The 23,354-nt window shown below is 36.2% G+C and overlaps 1 protein-coding gene across 3 annotated transcripts in view; it reads right to left on the reverse strand.

Moving 5' to 3' along the window:
* Window positions 1-817: 817 nt before the first annotated feature.
* CLASP2 (cytoplasmic linker associated protein 2) overlaps window positions 818-23,354 on the reverse strand; it is a 137,946-nt gene continuing 115,409 nt past the window's right edge. For all 3 annotated transcript variants that reach the window (XM_010001702.1, XM_010001699.1, XM_010001700.1), the window contains 12 exons: window positions 20,560-20,723; window positions 19,520-19,598; window positions 15,047-15,190; window positions 10,694-10,837; window positions 10,147-10,253; window positions 9,324-9,477; window positions 8,392-8,620; window positions 5,221-5,414; window positions 4,634-4,762; window positions 3,262-3,468; window positions 2,215-2,331; window positions 818-1,160 (listed from right to left, as the gene is read on the reverse strand). In XM_010001702.1, the coding sequence (XP_010000004.1) occupies window positions 1,074-1,160; window positions 2,215-2,331; window positions 3,262-3,468; window positions 4,634-4,762; window positions 5,221-5,414; window positions 8,392-8,620; window positions 9,324-9,477; window positions 10,147-10,253; window positions 10,694-10,837; window positions 15,047-15,190; window positions 19,520-19,598; window positions 20,560-20,723 (1,755 nt within the window). In that variant the 3' untranslated portion in view covers window positions 818-1,073. The remainder of the gene's footprint in view (window positions 1,161-2,214; window positions 2,332-3,261; window positions 3,469-4,633; window positions 4,763-5,220; window positions 5,415-8,391; window positions 8,621-9,323; window positions 9,478-10,146; window positions 10,254-10,693; window positions 10,838-15,046; window positions 15,191-19,519; window positions 19,599-20,559; window positions 20,724-23,354) is intronic.

Below are 23,354 nucleotides of genomic sequence, written 5' to 3' on the forward strand. Positions count from 1 at the left end.
GACTATTCCCCTACCCCCCTGTTTAAATTAAATGCAGAAAATCTTGGTGCTTTCAGGAAGATAAGGAATAAATAGTTTTCTGCACTGTTGTCATAAAATCCCATGTGAGTTACAATACAAGACTACTTGTTTCAGCAATTAGGTTGAGAGGAAACATTCTAGTGATAAAGATAAATACATACTGAGCATGCTTGGGCAGAGCACTCCATTCCGAAGCATCCTGCTTGAAGAACGAAAGGTGACAAGGATGGTTCAGGTCCATCAAGTGACCATTAACTCTGCTGCTACAAAGCAGACTGCCACACTACCTATCACCAGGTCGGCAGTGCTACCCTGGAAAGGGCTGTCTTCCACACCAAGAGGTACTGGTTGTACCAGGTCCTCCACTGCGCACACTAAATTCTTATTTATGCAACAAACATACAACCAATGAACAATACCACTTTTACAGAACTGGATCAATCCAGCTTTTTTTTTATAGGCATATTTCTCAATCTCCAGAATATCCCAAACAAGCTGTAAGTAAGATGATGAACCACCAACACAGGGAACAAGTCTCACTGCAGTTCAGACTAGTTCAGCCTTGTTTCACATCACTTCTTGCTTCTAGCGAAGGACATGATACTCAAACAAAACAGCAATAAAAAAGTAATGTTATCTGCAGCTGAATAAAAGCAACAGAATTTATATCTTAACTTCTGAAGCTTAAAGCATACCTTTTTAATTAGCATTAAAAAATTTATTTTTTTAATATAATAACACTGGCAAAAGTTAATGGGAAGACACAGAGGATTGTGAACAGGATAACTGATGGATTAGATTATTTTAAAATTTTATTCTGCTTTGATCAACTGATGTTAATACTGTTTTTCCTTGGATTTGGAATAATTCTATTGCAACAGTCACATGCAGGCTGAGGACAGCCACTGGTTAAAGGAAAAAACAAAACAAAACAACAAAAGAAAGGGGGGGAAAAAACCAAGAAAAAAATTCCGAAACTTGTATGAATTTTCCTTTCATGAAGAGGGCCTTGCCCTTGCTTTCGGAGACCTGGTTAACTCTTGTCAGCTTCATTAGCTTTGTCCAGACAAATCTGCTGTTGTATCTCCTGGTGCAGAGCCTGTTTGTGCACGTTTGATGTAAAGGTTCAATAATTTCATCTGCAAATTTAAGCCAGAAATTCACTGTATTTAGTATTTGCAAATTATACAGACTACAGGAATAGTACAGCAAAGGAGACAGTAAATAATTTTATTTTCCCCCTCAAAAATTGTATTTTACACAGTTGATTCAAAGGTAACATACTTGCCAAGGAAAATAAACACAGCAAAATTTTTCACAAGGAAGCTACTCAAGCTTCTTTAAGGATGTTAAGAAAAAAAATCAAAGGTAGCTAGATTAAGATAGATGGAATAGTTTCCTTAAATTACAATGCTGTTCTAAACAAGGTCGTGTTTGGTTGGGTTTTTTTTCTTTTAGGGTGATGTTGAGGTTTTCATTCTCTAGTTAGAGTTGTTGATGCTGCTACTTACTAAGGCTTCCAATACTGTCTAGAATAATATTCAATACAAGTACTGCGAGAGAATACTGTCTTAATTCAAAGATGTACAAAATTAATTGTCCTGTTTTATTCCCAAGGATAGAGATCTGCAATTAAGATAACATCTGTTTGTATGCAAAAAACTAGGTATAAGAGATGTCAATAAAATCATAAATATCCTGAACCAAAAAGGACCAGACTGATTACTATTATTTCAAACTGGAGGTAACGGAAGGACTGCTGAAAGCAAAATAACAGGGAGGAAGAACAAATAAAACTGTTGTAACATCTACATATTACTTTTACAGGTTTCCAATCAGAATTTGCATGAAAAACAAGACAATGAACACTGACAGGAAAAGCCATGCTGAATATAGCCATTATCATTATTATCAGAGAGACAACCAGTAACTAAGGCCATTAAACAGCAGTAAGAAAGATCATATAGTTTTTAATCTTAATGCTAAAGTTTGTAAACTTGCATAAAGACCTATGGATTTTCAGTTTTCAACATTTTATGACAAAGTTACAGGAATCCTTGGAGAGTTCCAGTAGCCCTTATATTCTCAATAAAGTATATACTTTTATGAAACTTTCTGGCAATTGCAACCAAAATGCAAATTCATACATGCAACTATGAACCAAGATTTCTTTAAATGGTATTTTTTACTTACTTTACTGCCAGTGAGTTGACTGAGATGTGGTTTTAGTTCATCACCAATTACTGCATGAATGGCTACAAGGCAGAAAACACATGCCTTACGAACACTGCTCTCTGAATTATCATAACCCTAGAAAGCAATAAAATTAACATTAATACCATATCAGTTAATGATTAAAAACCTCAGAAAGCTATTTACTTATTTACTATAATAAATACATCAAAGTCTACAGTAAATGAATGCTAGTGTAGCCTAGTTAAGCGTTCCAACGAAAAAACAAACACGCAAATACAGAGCATGCACTTAAAACACAGGCTGCTTATTAATCACCATTGATAATCATTTTCCAGACTGAAACCCACGCAATCCTGTTCATAAGTTACACTGGAAACAGAGCTGCTGTCATGCAATAGGGTAGCACACAGACATTGTTCTAGATTATAGAGATATCCACTTAAAGCAGAAGACCACACAATTTAGAGCTTCCTAGGAACCCCATGCCTGGCTGTCACACTAACACCTCCTTTTGAAAGGGCCCCTTCTCTGCCTCAGCCTTCCTGCAGATAATGTGGCTGGATCACAGCTGTTAAAGACAGAAATCTGCAGAATGCAAATCTCATTTTATTAAACTTTCCCCAAACAATGGCTTCATGTCTCCCCCTAACCTCAAGTGATAAAACCCTACAATTATACTCAAATACAATGTGGACAATTTCAGAATGAATTATTACAACCTGGAAAAAGATACAATAAACAACAAACTAAAACATTTAATAACTAAAAGTATTTACTAAACTTATCTATAACCAATACTTTAATGTCATACTGACATTTCCTTCAATTCTTAACCAAAGATACAATTTAGTTACCTGCCAATCAAAGAGTTTATTCCCCTATCTGAGTTATTTTGGGTCAAAGCCACCATCAGCTATCAGACAAATATAATCCCTCATGAAAGACAAGTGATGGTATTATTTTTAATAAGTCTTTGCATTTTTATATGTAGCTTCCTTTTTTTGATTCCTTCCTTTCCCCTTTTCATTCTCCCTTCTCTCTTACCTGTATTAGACCTGGCACAATCTCTGGTAAAAGCTGAGTAAGGGTTTCTTTAGATACTCTTTCTATGACTTTTGTCTGCATTTTGATTGCAGCCAGATTAATGGGGTAATCTGCAGTTTGGATAATTGGACAAAGAACTTTGATGCACTGATCTGGGCTAATGGAAGTGGCGAGCATGGAGGCAGCTTCTTCAGCAGATCTCACCACCTGTTGAAAGATTAAGTCAAAGACATGAAAAGATTACTTACAAGAGACTGTTACTGTGGTCTGTTATCTGGCAGTAATGGTGTTCAGTACAAAAAATTTCTATGAAGACCTCAGCAATATTTTAGAAATACTTGAAGGAAGAGCCCTTCGAAAATCCAACTCTTCCGACATACTTCAAATTATCACCACCTCTGTAAATTACTGTAATTCCTTGTGTTGTCATTTGTTATTGCTTGTTAGGCTAGTTACCATCGCTGACAAGACATGTTTTCACATAAATCTCAATCACACGTTTATTGGCATGCCTAGATTGCTACTTCTAGAAGTCAACTAGCTGCTCTTCCTGTTCTCCAACATAAAACAAACTATGACAAGACAGTCCTTTAAGCATGAAGAATATGTATAACAAGCAGAACAGGAATAATTAGGCAGGAAGTCAATAGGAATTAGAAGTTCAGGATACAACGTGAGCACAGAGAGAATTCACAACTTATTATTTCCAAAGTATCGGTGACATTGATGTGTACTGCTTAATATTTGGGTCATTACTGTATTCCTATTTCTTCTGTCTACATGCATTATCCTTTACTGTGTATGCATTCATCACAAATACTTCTGAGCAAGACTAGAGTCCCTCCTCAATCCCTTCACTATTTTCAGCCACAACCAACTCCTCACTTTAATGCGTTCCTGTGTGTCATCCCCTAACAACATTCAAAGTCATATTCTCGAATGATACAGAGCTGCCTAAAAGTGGAAAGGGTTGACAATTCCTTGCCCTGTTCAGTCCCATCTATCAACCATGAACCGTAGTGAAATCCAAAATCTTCTTGTACAGCTCCAGGACACCTGTATCTGGCTTAAGATGTCATACAAGGAAAAAACTCCCTTCAGTTCACTCCTTGAAGAGCTATGACACAGTTGCCAACAATGTCCTTTTGAACAGCACTGAAGGCAATTGTTATTAGGACTGACATTCAGCATTTGTGAACTTATAAAACTCCATCTTTTTCTTGCATACTCTTGTTAACTAATAACAGCTGAATGCTTAATTATTGAACAAATCACTTCCTCAGTAAGAACTAATTTATCAAGCTGGTTTTGGACAGCTGTTTTGTTTCATAATAATTTGCTGTAAACTCAAATAGAGTAACTGGCCACTAACCTCCTTATGAGGATCCTTATGCGCTTCTAATGTCTTCATGATTGTGAGCTCTGCGTAGTTCTTAAACCTCGCTGGCTGGTTCCTTAGAATTTCTCTTAGGACTTTCAGTGCCAAAGCTCTAATTGCATGCTGAAGATTTAATATCAAAATAAATCAGTTATTTATCTTTAAACAGACATATTTTTTAACACTAATTTAAAAAACATGGGCCATGGAGAGAACAATTGCAAAGAACTCAAGACCCTTCACAATAAGCATTACCGTATTTTAGAAATGTATTTTAAAATGCTTTACCACACATTTTGCTACTCCAGATGCCACCAAGGGCTATTAACAGATAACATTTGAATCCTATTGAAAAAAGATTTCTTTTAATCTATTGTATGAAAGTTGAAAATAAGAATACTTGAGAAAGTATTATTTCATCATGAAGACACTCAGACTTCATGACATTTTTGTACTACCAGGGATTTTTGTTTTTCAAAACTAGAGTTCATGCCCTTCCTACAACATATACGAATTTCAAAGATCATGAAAACAAAACTTGTGCTTTGTTAACATCCTTAACTGGATTAATCTGAATTTACCTCCTTATCTCCAAGTGTTTCAAGCAGCAAAAGTAGTATTGTTTTGAAGTGCTCATCCCAAACACCAAAAGATTCTTCTTGAGTTAATTTCATGAGCTCATACAGGGCAGCCTTTCTTTCCTCAACTCTCTCATTATGGTTTGATAACTCTTTCAGTAACTCTGCAACCAGATCAGAATGGTCCAAGGGAGGCTCTGCCAAAAAGTAATACAGAAACACTGTTTTCAGATAATTACCAATAAATATTAGTACTTGTTTTACAACAGAAGGATATTTTATAGGATGGGTTTCTAGCCTGCTTTTACTTTTTCCCAAAATTTGTCTGGAAAATGTGCAATTTGGATACTACGTTTTCAGGGCAGCCAACATGGCCAAACAAGCTTACAGTCACCAAAAAACCCACTATGATGACACTGCAAAACACCCCTGCAAGCTAATTCACTGCAACAATTTTTATGCTTACAATACCTGACATGTTAAGTACCCTGCATCCTTTTAAATCTTACAGATACACAAAGTGCTACCTCTCCAATATGACCTTTCTTCCATCCAAGATGATAAATTTGTCTTTTCTGTTAGTATTACAGAATTGCTTAGACTCTTGTAAAGCTGTGGCTCCACAGCAAGAGCAAGGCTGTTAAGACAAACAGGCAAAAAATAAATGCACAAGAATGGGGCTTGGTACAAAACTGCTGGAATAGAAGCAAACCAATGCTGTCAGTCCCACAGAGATTCCCAACTGCAGTCATTACAAGATGGGCCTCAACTTAGTTTTAATTAGAAAGGACTCCATGATGATGGAAAACCATGTTAGTAACACTGCAAATGGAAATCTGGAAACAGAGAGGAATATGGTCTTAATGAAAACTGAATAAGAGGTTGTTGCCTCTATTCCATCATCAAGACCTATTTCAGGATGGAACCTGAAAACCAAATAGCTTCCACCTTTGCCTTGAGACTTTTGGATAAATTACCAGAAACTCAAATGATTCCAGAAAAAAAGTGTTTAAGTGTGACACAAAAATTCCCAAAATTATTCACTTGATTACCACATGAAATACATTTTTCTGTAACAAATTTTTTAGGTAATATACTGAGAAACCACAGTCCTTGAACATCTTGCACTACTGCATTCAATGTTACAACTTGCAAATACTGTACAAAGCACCTGTACAGAGAAATAAGTAAAAGTTGAATATCAAGTTATCAAGTATCTTAAAATCACACATCAGTAAAAATCACACTGGTTTTGTATCTAACATTCCTATTTGCATTCTGTTTTGCATCAATAATCAGGGGCATCCGAAAACAGGAACTTTATTCTGCAAGAACTCTCCTGCCTCTGTATTAATATATGCTTTGCAGGTTCCCTAAATGGATCATTAACATCTGCCTAAAGGACAGACTGAAATTGCATCAGGCAAGTTACTATTAGTACAGATCAGCAGGATAGACAATCACTTTAATAGAAGTAAGATCTCTACTTTTTTACCATAACTATTGCACTTGTTCTACCAAACTGTGAGTACAGATACAGTAAACCCTACTTTGGGGACTCATTGACACATAATTAAAATACCCGTTTGAATATAGTTATTTTCACTGTGGAAGTATCAGAACAAAAAGAGAGGCAACTTGCACATAAGGAGGGAAAGGGTAAAACGAGAAGTTAGTAGCTGCATCCATGCAGGAACTATGGGAAGGAAAGAAACTCCATTAGTAGAGGAAATAGCTGGAATTCCTGAAAAATAGTGAAGACAACCAAGTGGATTTGCCTTCCCAGTCTATATTTGCTATGCCTCTGTATGACTTTATCCACCATTCCCCAAATAAGCTAAGTAACACCAAAATGACAGAATGCACATGGTATAACTATAAACTAATGATGAAAAAATGAATGCATGAAAGAGTAGACTTAAACGATACATGGAACTGCTTCTCCAGACAGGACAAACTAGTACTGGATGAGGATGCTTCTGCTCCAGCCAGTGATGAACTGAATGCCAGAACATGCTGGCACAGCACAGATTGCATTTAGTTTAATGCGGTACCCAGAAATACATTGTCAGAAGGTATGAAGAGACTTAACTCATGTAACAACAGTTTCCCTGTAATACAGAATCTGAAGCATAAACTGGTTCTGTACGTGAATGACAAAGGTATTAGTGACTTATATTTACATTACAAGATTTGTAAAAAATTGCTTTCCCTGCAATCTTTTTCAGAGGAAGAGAAAGCAAAGAGAAATGCATTGTGCCTGGATTTGTTTTTAATTTAATGTAAACTTAAAGCCAACATATAGACTAGCTGAATAAACCACCAGGTCAGAAAACAGCTTTGTTTTTCAATAGTTTCTGTAACACATCTTTGCTTGATGACAGAAGCAAAACAGAAGAGGGAAAATCCACGTGTCACTCACTGTTAAGAATTTTTTTCCTTAAAAGCTGCTTTTAATCTGTAACTGAATATGAAATATCAACAGTGAACACCATGTTATGAAAATCACCTGCTACTTTATAAATAAGGATAGTGGTGATGTTCCAGAAAATGTTCCAGAGATAAAAAAATTACCCAAAGATACACTGAGAAATACTAAAAAGAAGCTCCAGGAGTCTACAAAACAACAGCCGAAGTTTCTACATTTACATGGGCTAAAAGAACTACATTCCTGATTTTGTGAGGGGGGTTTTTGCCTTTTTTTGGAAAAGATTGTTTAGTCAATAGAAAACACCAATGTGATGTTTCAGATACAAACATATTAACATATATTAACTAACAAAATACTTAATCTTTCATCTAATTCCCAAACTGGTTTGATCCAGTTTGACTTCCTCGCTGTACATCTTTTTCTTTCCCTTAAGTTCCAATCATAAAGCAATCTGATAAGTAAATTTATATTGACAATACTGGCCCAGGATGCGCTACTAAGTATACAATATAATCCAGTGTTTATCTCCATTTTATCCTTAATCTCTACAAATAAGAAGCACTCCAACAATGTCACTCAAAAGTGTTAGTAACAAACTAATTTCAAGCACAGCAGTTGTAAACACCTCTCAAAGAAGCATCACTGGTGATACATGTATAGATAAAAATAACTTCAGAAACTGAACTGAAGTTGGAAAACCTCACCAATTTTTCTTCCAGCACAGAACTCAATCTGGAGCTTACCATCAGGAAACTGCTCTGCATCATCATCAAACATGGCTTCTTTCAAGGCAGATTTATTAAACGAGCCGATGCCGTCAGAGTAATTGTAGGGGTTATAGTCTCGTGAGCGTGGCGAGGAGTGGGGGGGCATCGTGTTGAGTAATGATGTTTTGTTGTCAAGAGCTGTTCGGCCTGTATCGCTCACACCACTGCCTGCTCGTAGGTCTACTATTCCAGAAGCACTGCAGATCTGCAGGAGAAGAAATATTGGATGAGCACAAGGAATACACCCTTCCCCTTTTCAATTAACTACATTATTCATTCATCTACTTGGCAAAAACCTGCAAATGTCAAGAAATTCAGACTAGTCTCCAAGTAAGATGCCTTATAAACAGTTCTCTGAACTTTGCTTTCCTTAAAAAAAGGAAAGTGTGTGTATATATATATATATATATATAAAAAAAAATCATGAAGGAGAAATACCTGTCAGTATTTTACCTCAGTAGCCTGACGCCAAGTAACTAAAAACATGTTTAAGCATATACATATTTGGCAAGCTCAACAAATCTGAAATACAAAGTTCTATAGAAACAGAAGTTTCAGACACTGCATGTAGCATGAAAAAACCCACAGGTTTTCTATGGAATAAAATAAAACCTTTGATATTGAGGTGCAGACATCTAAAAAAATTAACTCCAGCTGTTGTGCAAGACAACCTATTTTTACATTGTTAAAATTTAAAATAAACAGCTGGTGCTATTTAGAATTGGTATTCACATTTCCAAATTGTGGTTCAAGATTAGGAACATACTTTTCTAAAGCTCTAAAATAGTGTAGGAGAAAGGTCCCATTTGGGAAGTCATAACATAGAAACATACTGAAAAAGATGTTTTATCATCTGTAATAAACCAGTCATTGGATTGATTTGCTGATATTAAGGTTTAAATACTCACCGAATCACCATCATCTTTCTTGGAATCTCGTTTTACAGGCTCATTCATGTCTTCCTGACTACGAAAACTGAAATTCTGAATGGCTTCAGTGACTCCACGAAGAGAGCTGTAAATATCTTCAGAATTCATATTTTCAGTGTCATAGTCAAATGCACTGTGGACCACGGAGATGGACATAGGCATTAAAATGCATTTATTTTGTGACCCCATATTTTTAAATAATATCAAGAAAATAATAATTTTTCTTGAAACCCACTAAGGAAGAAAGCTGGCTCCCCACATAACAAAACTGTATGATGGTACATCTTAGTAAGTGTACTGCCACTGACAAAGCACTGGGAGAAGCTAGCCAAGGCAAGTGCTGCATTATGTTGTAGCACCTGACTGAAGAAACAAACTTCTTTTGCTCTATAAAACAACTGGGATTTTTACACTGTTCTCTCTTTCTGAAAAAAGTTCCAAAGCAAGAAAGACAGTAGTAATTCAACATTTCTCACTGTAAGCTGATTGCTAAAAGGAAAATGACAAAGCCCACTCCACTGGCAATACTGCTACCACAAAACTGAAGATCAGAATATTTATGAACTACTACTTTTTTTGTCTCCCCAATATTAAGTCTGATTTGATGACCTAGGCACTTGTCAGACCCTTCATCAAGGCCAAGCAGCTCACCATTCTGTCATTCTGTGGAGGGAAGGGGATTTCTCAGCACCTGTCACTTTCTGCAAAATTCCCTCCTTGCTTTCACTGCCGGGGCTACAATTTTGGATAAAACGTAACGAAGCCTTAGAGGCAGAACAGCAGGAAGACCAGCCTACATTACCTTGGTGACAAAGTGTTCTGTGATGTATTGGTTGGGGAAGTGAGAGGACTTGACCAACTTGCTGGGGAACGTGGAGTGGGTCTTGTTAAAGGACTTCCCACTGACCCCTGGAGGAGGAAAGGTGAGAAGAAATACTCCAGTAGGACTTCAGCTTACCTTTTAACTTATTATTGTATTTATTTTCTGCTACCCAGAAACTTTTAAAGAGCTTCCAATTAATTTCTTGGATTGGCTAACCAATTACTAGTAACTTCAATCAGGTATAACTTTGAAATATATAAAGTAAAATAGAAACTATAACATATATCTATAAACATTCAAACTTAGTAAGTCACTTTGGAAGCAACATAGACTTAGGAAGTGTCATTCTCTGGAGAAAAAAAGGTTATTTCATAAAGAGTGATACCTGCTACTAAGACAGGCTTCTACATAAACTTTGGGTTGCCCCCTCTACCAACCTCCTTGCTCTCACAAATAATGTATTGAAATGGACTTATGTTCAAAACACCAGCAACTTTAGAAAGAATCATGAGAGAGGTGCAGATACCTGACCACTGTTTCCTGTGTTCCGGAGATGATTATGGAGCAGCTTTGTGGCTCCATCCTGAAATGTTTTTGGTAAAGCACCCAATAGCATTGTAAACTCTGGAGTGTTGAGTTCAAAAAGGGAAATCAGCACTGACTGTGCAGCCTAGAAGAAAATACAGATAGATGACAGTAATTTCAGCTTGTAAAGTTATTTGATCAGCAAAAGATGCTATAATGAGTGGTAATCACAAAACATGACTTAAATCTCGAGCAAGCTTGAATAAAGATGTTAACACGTGAAAAAAAGCAATTAATATTAGCTGGAAAACTGGAAGTTTAGATATTGATATATCCAGGTCCTTATTAAAACATTGTAACAAGCAGTCTTTCAGAAACCATTTTTCTCAACCTTCCTGATCCCATATCTCTACTTACTAAAAAAGGTACTAAAGAAATTTGCAAAATGGCTTTTTAAAGATTTGGCATATTGAACAAACTTGAGAGAAATGGAACACAGCAGACAGGAACAAGTCTGCAATTCCTTCTCCCTGAGTTCTACAAGTGGTAATTATAGATGATGGGTAATCAACACACTAGCTTGAAAAGGAGCAGTTATCACTAGAAATTTCAGAATAACTCAGATACTCTAATTTGGAATGAGACAGTCTTGATTTTGAGTTGTGATCACAGCATTTGATAGTCTTTATAACTTATCCTACAGCCAAACTAGTTAATCTTTCCCCACCCCCTTTCTGCCCTTGGTTCTTTTATCTTTCTAAATATCAACAGAATGAATTTAGCTGACTACATATTCTGAAGAGGAAAACTGCTAAGTACTGGATTTTCTAGTCTACTAGATGTCACTTCCCACATCCTCAATTTTAATAGTTCATCTTTAACATCATCCTCATCCTACAGCATGCTTTTATATATGTGTGTGCATATATATATTTGTGTGCATATCATAGAACCATAGGGGTTGAAAGGGACCTCTGAAGTTCATTGAGTCCAATCCCCCTGCTGCAGCACATCACACAGGAACACATCCAGACAGATCTTGAAAAGTCTCCAGAGAAGGAGACTCCACAAGCTCTGTGGGCAGCCTGTTCCAGTGCCCTGTCACCCTCACAGTAAGGAAGGTTTTCCTCTTGTTGAGGTGGAACTTCCTGTGTTGTAGCTTGGTGCCGTTTGCCCTTTGTAGGCATTAGTAATGTCCCCTCTTAGTCTTCTCAAGACTAAACAACGCCAGGTCTCTTAGCCTTTCCTTGTATGACAGGTGTTCCAATCCCTTAATCGCCCCTGTAGGCTGCCATTGGACTCTTCCCGGTATATCTCTATCCATCTTGAACTGGGGAGTCCAGAACTGGACACAGTACTCCAGATGTGGCCTCACTAGGGCAGAGTAGAGGGGGAAGAGAATCTCCCTTGACCTGCTGACCACACTGTTCTTAATGCCTCCCAAGATACTACTGGCTTTCTTGGTAAACCCCAAAGCTCTTTACTGACAAAGGAACACATTACATTATACAATGGTTGGGTTCTCTCTAGTAGAAGAAAGCTGACTACATGACAGTAATATTTGTACTGTTGGATCAATATTTGCTGGATAGTCTAACAAACCTGTCAACATAGCAACTAAACTAACACATGCAATGAAGGTCTAGAGAGTAAGTTCTCCAGAATTGTTCAGTGGTTTATTTGTAATACAAAACTCTGATTCTAAGATTAACCAACTACATCTAGTTTATAGAGCTCACCACCAAGGTCTGCCATGCACTGGAGAGAACCAGTGCCTCATACTAGACAGAATGACAGGCAGCTTGCTTAAGCAGCAATATACTTTAAGCAAGTAGTTTAGAAAATTCTTTCAGACATTTATTTCCCTCTTTTGCTTCCAGAGCAATGAACTGTAGCATTTTTTAATTAAAAGTGGAAAGCCAAGGTAAGAGCACACATACCAGCACACATCTCAGTATTAAGTTTAATGACAAAAATACGAGCATGTCAGATTGCCATAAATTATCTTTGCACACTCGTGACTGGCTGTTTTGTCTTTTATTCCCTTCTCCCTCTGACAGCCTTCCCTTCAAATGAACAGCCTGAATGCCCTCTACAATCAGTCTTTAATGTTTCTCTTTTCCTTGTTATTTTTTATGGTCAGTCTTTCAACAAAAATTAACACAAAGCAAATAAAAACCAAATTCAGCAACTGAGCAATGCGTTGGGAATCACCACCTTCCTTTTTCTGTCCTGTTATCAACATGTTTTCTACATAACACCCTATTTAAATTGTCAATAAAATAACACAATAGACAGTCCAGGATCAAATCAGAAAATAATCTGATACCATAAAGTCTGCCCAAAATGAAGATCAACCTCAAGTTTCAAAATTGATATTGATTCACAGAAGACTTTTAACTATGCAATTAGCTATTTTTTTCTTCCTTGCCAAAACCCACATTTTAGAGTATTTGGCTGTTTTTCTTCTCAGCATAAGCTCTCTCTCTTGAGATTTAAGTCCACTCATACAGACAATATGTTTAAAAGTCTGTAATAAAGATTAGAAATATTCTTTTTGTTTTGTTCTTAGAAGAACTCTAAGAAGATTCTAATTCTTTCCAGAAGAATTCTAATATTACATTTCTTCCAAGTTCTGAAACACAGAATTTTACCTCCCAGAAAGAAGTCCCATGCCACTGAACTGTACTAAGAGTGCCCAACTTCAGAATCATAACATTAAAAGAGAATAACTCCTTTGACTACTTAATGGTGAAATTTTATTTTCAAGTTATTAAAGGGTTTTGGCAGTTAGTTGCCTCTAAGAGCTGTGTTATGGAAAGAAAAAATAAAACGAGCAAACTTCATATAATTAACATGTTCCAGATGATAAAACTCACTGGCAATTCTTTCCATTATTCAGTTACTTATTGACGTAAAAATGCTTATTAGAGATATGAAGCATCAGATAAGACAGCCTGCCACGTGTCTTAGTACTAAAACTTTACTGATTTAGAAGATAGTGCTGCTTCAATTCTTCTCCTCTTTTATGGTCTTATATGTGTCACTAGAACATGGTACTAGGCAAGAAAAGTCCACAGAATATAATCTGTTATTGCCTTCTCATACTCGTGAACTTACGTAAGAAGTGAACAACGGGAACATTATCTCCAATGCGAACTTTCCCTTGTTGTTTGTTTTTATCACATTAAAACAACAAGGTATCAAGAAGTTGTGGAACTTATTTTTATTTTTGTTCTCTTCACATCGCACACTTTGTGAGACAGCTCCCACTATTTTATCCGAATTCTCTCCCACAAAACTTCTCTCATAAAGAAAGGAAGTTCTGGCATTTCATCCAAAAATTATGAAGCTGCCCAAGCTCAAATGTCATTAAAAATTGCAAAAGAAATTTTAAACAAATTAACTGTTGCAACTCCTCTAACTGCAGATATAAACAGAGAAAAAGAAACAGAAGAGCTATTTCTCTGCATCAAAGATGCTTGCACTTATGATGAACCATGAATTAACTATCTTTACTTAGCCATCAAAAAGTGTCAGCATGCTGATAATGGCAGCTAAGACAGAATGGTTGGTGACAATCAGAACAACAAAACTCTATTCCATCCAACTGCAAACAAAATTTAAAATGCTTCCTTTGTATACTTGGAAGGCCTATTTAAAAACCCTTTCCAAAGATTGCATTAGTACACTTCCCATGGTTATTCTGAATACCTGATGTATCTATGTAGCTCACAAATACTAATTTTCACTTCACAACAGTTATGTGGAACAGAGAGTTTTGCACTGGAAGCACTACAAGAACAAACCTTTCATATTACCTTATTAATGTACAAACCTTCTTTTGTCAAAGGGTCAACAGTTATTTACCTGTTTTTTGTTAAACACAAAGGATTTAAGAAAATCCAACTGAGACTGAACTGAGTTTGCTACCAAACTTATACTTTGTTACCAATATGCTATTAGTATTACAGAGAGCTGTCCCTGAAGTAATATTAAAAATTTGCATTGAATAGATTTTAATACCAGATGGTGCTTGAAACAAAGTTATTCCTACTACTATAAACAGCTTGTTAACATAAAAATAAAACCCTAATGGAGAGTTTCAAGATGTGTTTATTTGAAATTTTTACTTAAATAATTTTTTGCAAAGTTTTGCTTTGCCACTTCAGATACTTTATACAGAAAAATTGTGTCAGTTGATAAGGATATAAAAGCATCTTTTATCTAAGAAAAAATAAGCTTGTTTTTAAAGAATCATTTTGTTGCTGTTTAGGCAAGAAATACTGTCTTCTCTGGTTTGCCACAATACTTGGAAGGTACTGCAGTTCTAAGAACCCATGAACAAACATACCTTCCTAACATCTGAGCTTTTAGGTTCTGTGGTCCAGGTGATGATTCGAGACACTGCTAACCTAGTTTCACTTGAATTTACAAAATCTCCTGGATCCATCTGCTGTGCAAGTGTCTCTATGTATTTAAGGATTGCAACTTTGACCTGCAAAGAGAAACAGAGTCAGGTGGACAATAAAAATGGTAGGCTGCAAGAACAAGTTGTGCTCACAGAGTAGTACTCATTCCCTAAAGTAGAGAAGATATTTTTTTTTCCAATTAAACTAAACATATTTTCAGTACTGATATAAAACCCTACACAATAATATAATTTACAAATGGACATAACATTTCAAGATGAGTTTTTCACAGAAATTAAAGTATTAACAGAAATCTTCCTTTCATTGGTAGTAACTAAAAGATACACAAATCATTGCATATGCAGAAGCTTATATTTAACAAAAAGAAAAAGTACTCGGAATAGTTAGGAAGTATCAGGATTTAAAAGAATTATTCAGAATTATTAAGAACTTTTTTCAAGTACTGAAATGAAAAGTGATCATCTGATGAACCAATACAAAGTTCCTATTGATTCTTACTATGTAGTTTACACTTGGCATTCTTTTACAAAACACCAGAATTGAGCAGTCACTATATTTGGGGATAAGCCGCATGAATCTTCCCATTAAATTCTAAAAAGGTATGCAACAGCATTTCTGCAAAAGACTTGGAAGGGGCCACATGCACACTTTCACTTTGAAGATATTTAGAAGATAGTGACATGGATTTACCAGGAGGATAGAAAAGTTGTTTTACTCCATCGTTTATCTGGTGACCATTCTCCTTCTCCACTAACTCCCTCTACCCGTTATGCAGCATGTCAGTTTTATACACTCCTGACTGAAGCCCCTCTCTAGTTTCTCCAAAATTGAACCACTGCACAGCAAAGGGCTACTAGGGACAAAAAAACCCACCCCAAAGTAAACTCCCTAATAGCAGGAAATCTACTTATGATTTATTTTTGCCATGATTTCCAGTAAGTATTTACAAAGTTGAGATTCAGAAGTAAAAGGTCTAGCACAGTCCTCTTCAACAATCCATTTAACCTCTCCAAGTGAGGAGACAAACAATTGTGTCTGCAATGAAAGCAGCTCCAGGAATTTTCAATGAATATTTGCCATTAATCTGAAACCATGGTCTATGAGGTTGTATAATAATGTCGTAACTGTCTTTGTCCTCTTCTAGGTTGAATTCATTGTACTTTTGCTGGACTATAAACACGGAGACAATTTTCCTGTACAGCATATAACACAGACATTTTTTTAAGAATACCACTGCTGTAATAAATGAGCTGAAATACAGATCAAGCCACAGTTAGCACTATTACTCACAAACAAATAAAAAAGATTAGACATAAATTGGACTAAAGTGCTTCATAAACATCTTTCACAGGTAATGAAATGACAAATTCTGGCACAAAAATACGTGCAACTACCTCAAGAGATTCAGGAAATACCGCAAGGATGCTACACAGTCAGTGCCAGAAGGCAAATTGTTTTCCTGTCCTGTGAAAAATCTGAGATTTACAGAGTTTCATTTGCTGCATCCAGGTCAGACAAAAAAAACATTTCATGTAACAGGGAAGGAGGGAAAAAAAAAAAAAAAGAGGAAGGAATGTAGAGAAGCTACCTTATTTGAACCAGAACAAAAAGTCCACCTCTGACAGTGCTTTCCTAGGATGCAAGAGACTCTACTCCACCTTGCTCAGACTGAATACAAGCAACCGTCTAAAATTACTTTCAGTTTGCCACATCCCAGGTGTGTCCCTAAATTACTGGATACACAGGAGCCACGTATCTCTGCCATTACTTAACTGCATGACTAATATATACATGAAAGATTAATTTTGAACAGCTCTCTCATCTCTGTGAATCTGTGTCATGGGTTGGTTGGTTTTCTGAATCCAGAAATTTTAAGACAGACTTAGGGGAAAAAAAAAGATCTTCTGATCAACTGCAGCAAAACCCTTTGTCAACAAATCAGTATTTTTAATAAATAAGATGGATTTGGAAACTTATATATAACTTTGTTCACAATGCTTAAATTAATTTCTCACTGAGTGTGAGCTATTTGCTATTCAACCTGAGAAAAATTAAAGTGATTATTTGAAGTGTACTTCAGGCCAACACCCATCCTTTGGAAAGGATGTTCTGCACTTGTGAAAATAAGCTTAATGGATTATATCCTGTCTATTATTTGACTCCTATGCCCATCCATCCATTTGACCAAAATAGATACATGCATCTGGCACCTCTAAACTGAGTTTCAGCAGTTCACCACACTTATATGTAAAATTGCAGCAAAACAAAGACAAGTACATAGCACAAGACAGTGCTGTATCCTCCTTGCATTAGGTCAGAAGAATTGTATCTTCTCTCTGTTTGGTCCTCTTGCTGGCTAGCTATTCAAATCCACCTCTGTGACTCTAAAAGCTTGATTTTTATTGTCCAAAACTTAGGTGTGTTTGCAAGTCTAAGAACAGCACTGACAGTTTACTCTAGAGGATCATGATTATGAAAGAAAAACAGAGGGAAAGGTCATTTGCAGAAGGGAATCCTTCCACGTAGCACATTTCTGATCTATTATCCCCTTCTTTTATCTGACCATCTTCAAGGATTCTGAAAATCCTTCCTCTGATTTTTCCTGTCACAGAGAATGCTGTTTCTCTATATAATGAGCCCAAAAGCACACTTTGCAACAAAAGAATCATTTCTCAGAGTAAGAAAAAAAGCTGTAGACTTCAAGAAATAGAGTAGTGCTACAGAATTGTCAATTAAATCTCAGACAGCTGGGTGCACCGAGGATGGGATTTAGACAAAACATTCAATAATGTGGATATTAAATAGATACTTCTGCAATTTATGCTCAACAACTTAGCTGCCTGGATCCTGAAGTTGTCGTTACCTCAAACATGGAAGTAAGGGGTAGATAACACTTTCTTCTCAAAAAAAGCTTACTTTCTCTTCAACAGTTACATACTTAACTGTCCCAAAAAATAGTTCTTTCAAAACAAAAAGTGATCTTCGATCGAGGCAGTTTTTACTTAGATCTTGATTTCAGAAGTCTCCCTCAAATACTGAAAATTATTTTCAGAATGTCTTCCCATTAAGTGTTTCAGATTTCTTAACTCCTCCTACATCACATAAGGAATATTCTTTAATTTAGTCTCAACTCAGCCTAGTAGAAGTCCATGTCTTGTTTCAAATCTAAACTCTAAAGTTCAAAACATAATCAGTATGTGTTTACCAGCTATACTACTGTATAGAAAAAAAGAACATCTCAACCATCAAATTCACCTTCCTGGGGAGAAAAACCAAGTAAAACAAAACCAAGCTCAATTTGTTCCAAGGATTTAAACAACAAACTGATATTACTACCTCATTTTGCTGTCTTCAATAAATGACAGCAGTCCCTTTTTAACACAGCAACAGTGGTCAACGTATCAACTGTCCTCAAAAGTTAAAAAATGTAAGTTTTACTTTATTGTAAACAAAAAAGGCACATTCATGTGACTTCATGTTCAACGTAACTTGGGAAAAGTCATATTCTTGTGCAGTATCACACTACATAAAAATATTTCGTGCAGGATAGAGCAGAAAATGCCAGTTATCATATGCTTGTTATTTCCCCATTTACAACACTTTGGATTTGATGTATTTATCTTAAAATCAACTCCCTTTGGAACTGTAAATGTACTACAGAATACATTTTTAATTTAAAATCATACTGGCAGGTCTGTGGACTACAGATTCTAATGCCAAAAAATGTGTGCAATTATAAAGCTACACACCACTTCAGAAAAGTAATTATACCACAAAGGGAGCCGATTTTTAATACAGTAACTCAAGTTCATATTAATATTAAAATAATTTGAATTAATTCAAGACCTATCAGACTGAACATAGAAAAAAAATAAATATGAACTAAGAAAACATGACTGGGAAATCACAAACATAAAATTAGAGAAGACTTGAGAGAGTGAGTTTGCACAACCAGCTTGATGTTAGGCGGCCACATTTTTGTTGCTCATTTTTTTTACTGTACTGTGGTTTTATTAGATCTCTCTTGCAGCAAATATTTTCATACAAGTTTAAAAATCGAACATCTGCATGCTTCAAGTTTCTCGCAAAGGTTAGTAGCAGCATACGAATGCATTCAAATAAAAATTACTGGAAACACTGTAAGAGTTTGACATAGGGTTAAGAATAAAGACAATAATTCAGACAAAAACCTTTGAGCTCCAAAAAGAGCGAAGCTGGTCCTGTAGTGCTGGCTTGACTGTCTGAAAGTTTACAAAAACAAAATCCACTAATTGAAAACCTTTTTAAATTTTTTTTCCACAAAACAAAAATAACATTCCAAATTCAAACATCAAGACAAACAAATATCTAGCAATTAAGATTTTTGTTTGTAATGCAGGCCTGAAAATTCTTACCTTCAAGCTAGGTGTCTGGGTCTGATCAACAGTAAATCTCATTAAAATACTGAACTGCAGGTCATTTGGAAAAGACTCCCTGTAAAACAAATTTGTGTTAAGTTACATTTTCTTTTAACACCTGTACTTCTAAAAGAAAAAAAAATCTACCAGTTTTATTGATAATGTATCTGACATTCAGAAATATTCACCTAGCATGAGAAGGACAAAATTTAAAAATGTTGTCTCCTTTGAAGCAATTATAGCTACAGCAGACAATGCAAGTAATAAGGCATGATATGACAGTGATGTGGTAGTGTTCTGATTCTAAATCTACGCCATCCTCAAATGAATATGCAGTGCTGCTGCTAAAGGTATACACCACATCCCTCCCACACACTTCTCTGAATCTTTCTGTTCCCCTCCAGGTCTCCCACATGTCACACTCACGGTATTACCCTCAAGGGCCCTGCTGCAGCAGGAAAAAAGAAGGGTAGCAATTAATATTCCCTCTTCCCTCACAACATTCACCATACCCTTCTCCAGATTTCACAACAGATCTATTACACAAACAGCTTCAGCAGAGCCCTAGACTGCTTAAGACTGCCCCACACTTTAGAGAATGGATGGTGAGAAGTAGGTCCCAGAGCCCCTCCAATTGTACTTAAAAATCTAGCTTCCATTTGGAAATAAATCTTGCCAGACATGGGCAGCTCTAATGGCCCCCAAAATCATGTAAGATAGTTTTGGAATCAGGCTGTTATTGAAGTTAGGGGAGAGTGGAGGGAAAACAGCAAATCCATTATTGCCATAACTCTTTAAATCCTGCTGACACCAAGAGATGACAATTGCAGCAATATTTTTAAATAAAAGTAAAGAAGTTTAAACACAAACACTACATCACTGAATACAAGGTGAGACAGAAATCCTACATAGCCCATTTAGGAATCAGATAAGTAGTATCACATTAATTGTTCAGCATTAAGAAATCACATCCTTTCAACTAAGAGTCATTTAGGAGACCAAAATGCTTAAGCTTTGAGTTTTACTGAACTTATTACCTTGTGACATCAAGTGCCTTCTGAACTTTTGCTTGTACAGACCCAAGCAAATCAGCACCCATTTTTTTCAACAGCTGCGTCAGCAGTACAAACAGCCAGTCCTGCAGATCTTCTTTATGGACCTGGATGAAATCCACCAGTGTCTCCAAAAACATACTGAACACCTAAAAGGCAGAAGAAGAAGGAAAGAGGGTAGGATGGGGCAAAAGAGGAAACAACACTGATGTATGCCGAACTTACAAACAAAGCAGTAAGGGAATCAGAGGCAGAGAGAGGCAGTGCTTTGCAGCCAAGCAGGAGGAAAAAAAGAAAAAGAAGAAATCTGTCTTGTTTTTTCATTGGATTTTGATACAAGAGTACATTGGAAATGTTAGCTGACTTGTGTAAAGTTTGACAGTTAGGTATTCCATGCAGTTTCATCAAGAAAAGAAATGCCTACTGTGATGGCTGGCGCAACCTCAATTTTTTTTAAGGTAAAACTTGATTTTTTACCCTTTCAAACTGATTTGACATATTCCTCAAAGCCTATATAACCCACTTCCTCTCTAAAACCAAAAGAGCTGCTACAACGCTTGAGTAAAATACTTATTGTAAATATCTGCATTATCAAATACTGCAAAATCATGAAAACTGGCCAGTTCTTTTAGATAAAAAACTTGTTGAACAGACCAAGATTCTCCTGCTATGTGCAGGTATCCAAACAAAATATTCACCAGAGTAGGGAAAAAAGGCTATGATACATTTCAGATTGGCAGGTGTTTAAAACACCAACGTACTTTAGTCTTTTCAAAAACATGTTAGTCATTGTGTTCTTTTCAACAAATAATGTCAAATACAACAAATACAAATAATGTTGAAAAGACAGTATTCAGTAACAACAACAACAAAAAAGATGTGTATTATTGTATTTATAGTAATCTCAGCATTGAGACCAGGAGGAAGGGCTTGTTGGAGGAAAGAGGTAAAGCAGGGTGTGTGACACATCAGTAACTTTGTTTTAACAGCCTTTTTAGCATCTCAGCAATTTTATGGTTTTTTTCAAGATGTATATACTCTATACTAGTGTGGCCGATGGGTGTTTTCCTGCAAATGCCATCTTCACAACTGATACGCACTCCAGCTCCAGTTTCTCTGACAGGAAAGATGGGTGATTAGGCTGCAAATGCTATCTTCACAACTGATACGCACTCCAGCTCCAGCACATAGCTGGGTACAGAAGGAGAAGTATTGCTACAATGCAGAGGGTTGGAGGTGTTCTGCCTCCTGAGTATTTATGACTTGGGTACAAGGTTGGAAACAGATCCTGCAGAGGAAGGGCTGGAACTCCACATCCTCCTGTGGCGGACCTGCCTTGTCGTAAGGTCAAATTCTGTTGCTGTCTGTGAGAGTGGATGACCTGAAACTGTTAATCACACTTCACGTGGCTGCAGAAACCAGCCCACAGAAGCCGAGTTTTCTTCCACAGCACCACTGATCAGTATGGAGGACTTGGCACATTTTGCTGCATGCCTTCATCCCAGAGGTAATTAGATCTCTTTTCATGTGGATAATCAGGCCAGGGTAAACAAATTCACATCATAAAGTGAAAAGATCCATATAAGTATCTTTAAAAGAAGTACCCCAAAATTTACATTAGAAATCAAATTCCAATTCTTTCAGGATCTAACAAAGACTAGGAAGAATCTTTTAATAGACATCTTAAATACTGAAAAGTTACGTTACAAACAAAACAATACAAATACTACTCAACATCAAGTTGGATGAGTTACTTTAATTAACTTCCCTTTTGGGGCAAACTACATTGAGTATTATAAAAAAAAAAATAAATTACATTTGCTAACTCCGCTGCTATCTGCTTAGATTTTTATTAAGTCTGAGTGTTAAAAAATTACCCCCCCAGTAGTGGGAACAAATTCTTATGCTTAGGATTGAAAATGTCTTCTGTATTTGGCTGAACTGAAACACTGTAATGCTTTGTGGATACCTAAGTAATGGGCACAGCTATTAGACTCCAGCAAAATCAAACCAAAAAGTACTTTCTGTATTGTAATGTAACAGTCTTTGGATTTCACAGCCCTAAAACAAGGAGAAAATACATTAGACTTAGGCAAACAATAAATTCGGGGGCTATGAAGATTACACTGGAGATCGTATGATTCTATTTAAAACCCTTCGAATTAAACTATACAGCACAGCAGAATTTAAAGTCTGTATCTATTTCTTCAGCTTTGGAGACACTGACACATCTTTTTCATTAATATGTGCAAGCTGAACAAACTGGTTACAACCTCTTCTTTGATGAATATGGACTTCTTATGAGCCTTTCAACATGTAAAGTGGTTTAAATTGAAATAATTATGAAGTGAATTATGAATTCGAGATCTGGTGCCAATGTTTTAGATGCTAAAAACACACATAACTGAGGAGTCAAGCTTTGTTTCATTTTAGGTTTACCACAGTGACTGTCTGGAGAACACTCAAGCTGAGTCATTTCACTGCATTTAAAAAAACATGAATCATACCATTTTGTCTTAGGCATGAAGAATTTAAGAAGGCTGTAGAAGTATTTAAGGTAAAGAATGAATTTGGAATGGAAAATGGAACTCAACCATGTTGAACAATGTATGTGGGTACTGTGATTTTTGCAGTTTCCATTTTTATGGCATGAATTAAAATTCTGAAACCAAGCACTTGAAGTTAGAGCTTGCAAGAATTTGACAGTGGAAAAAATAAACAGATATGAAAATAATTATAAGTGATCTACCTTTCAAGTTAATTATTTCAGATGTGCCTAC

This window comes from Chaetura pelagica, unplaced genomic scaffold, assembly GCF_000747805.2.
Source record: "Chaetura pelagica isolate M959 unplaced genomic scaffold, ChaPel_1.0 scaffold657, whole genome shotgun sequence".
NCBI lineage: Eukaryota > Metazoa > Chordata > Aves > Apodiformes > Apodidae > Chaetura > Chaetura pelagica.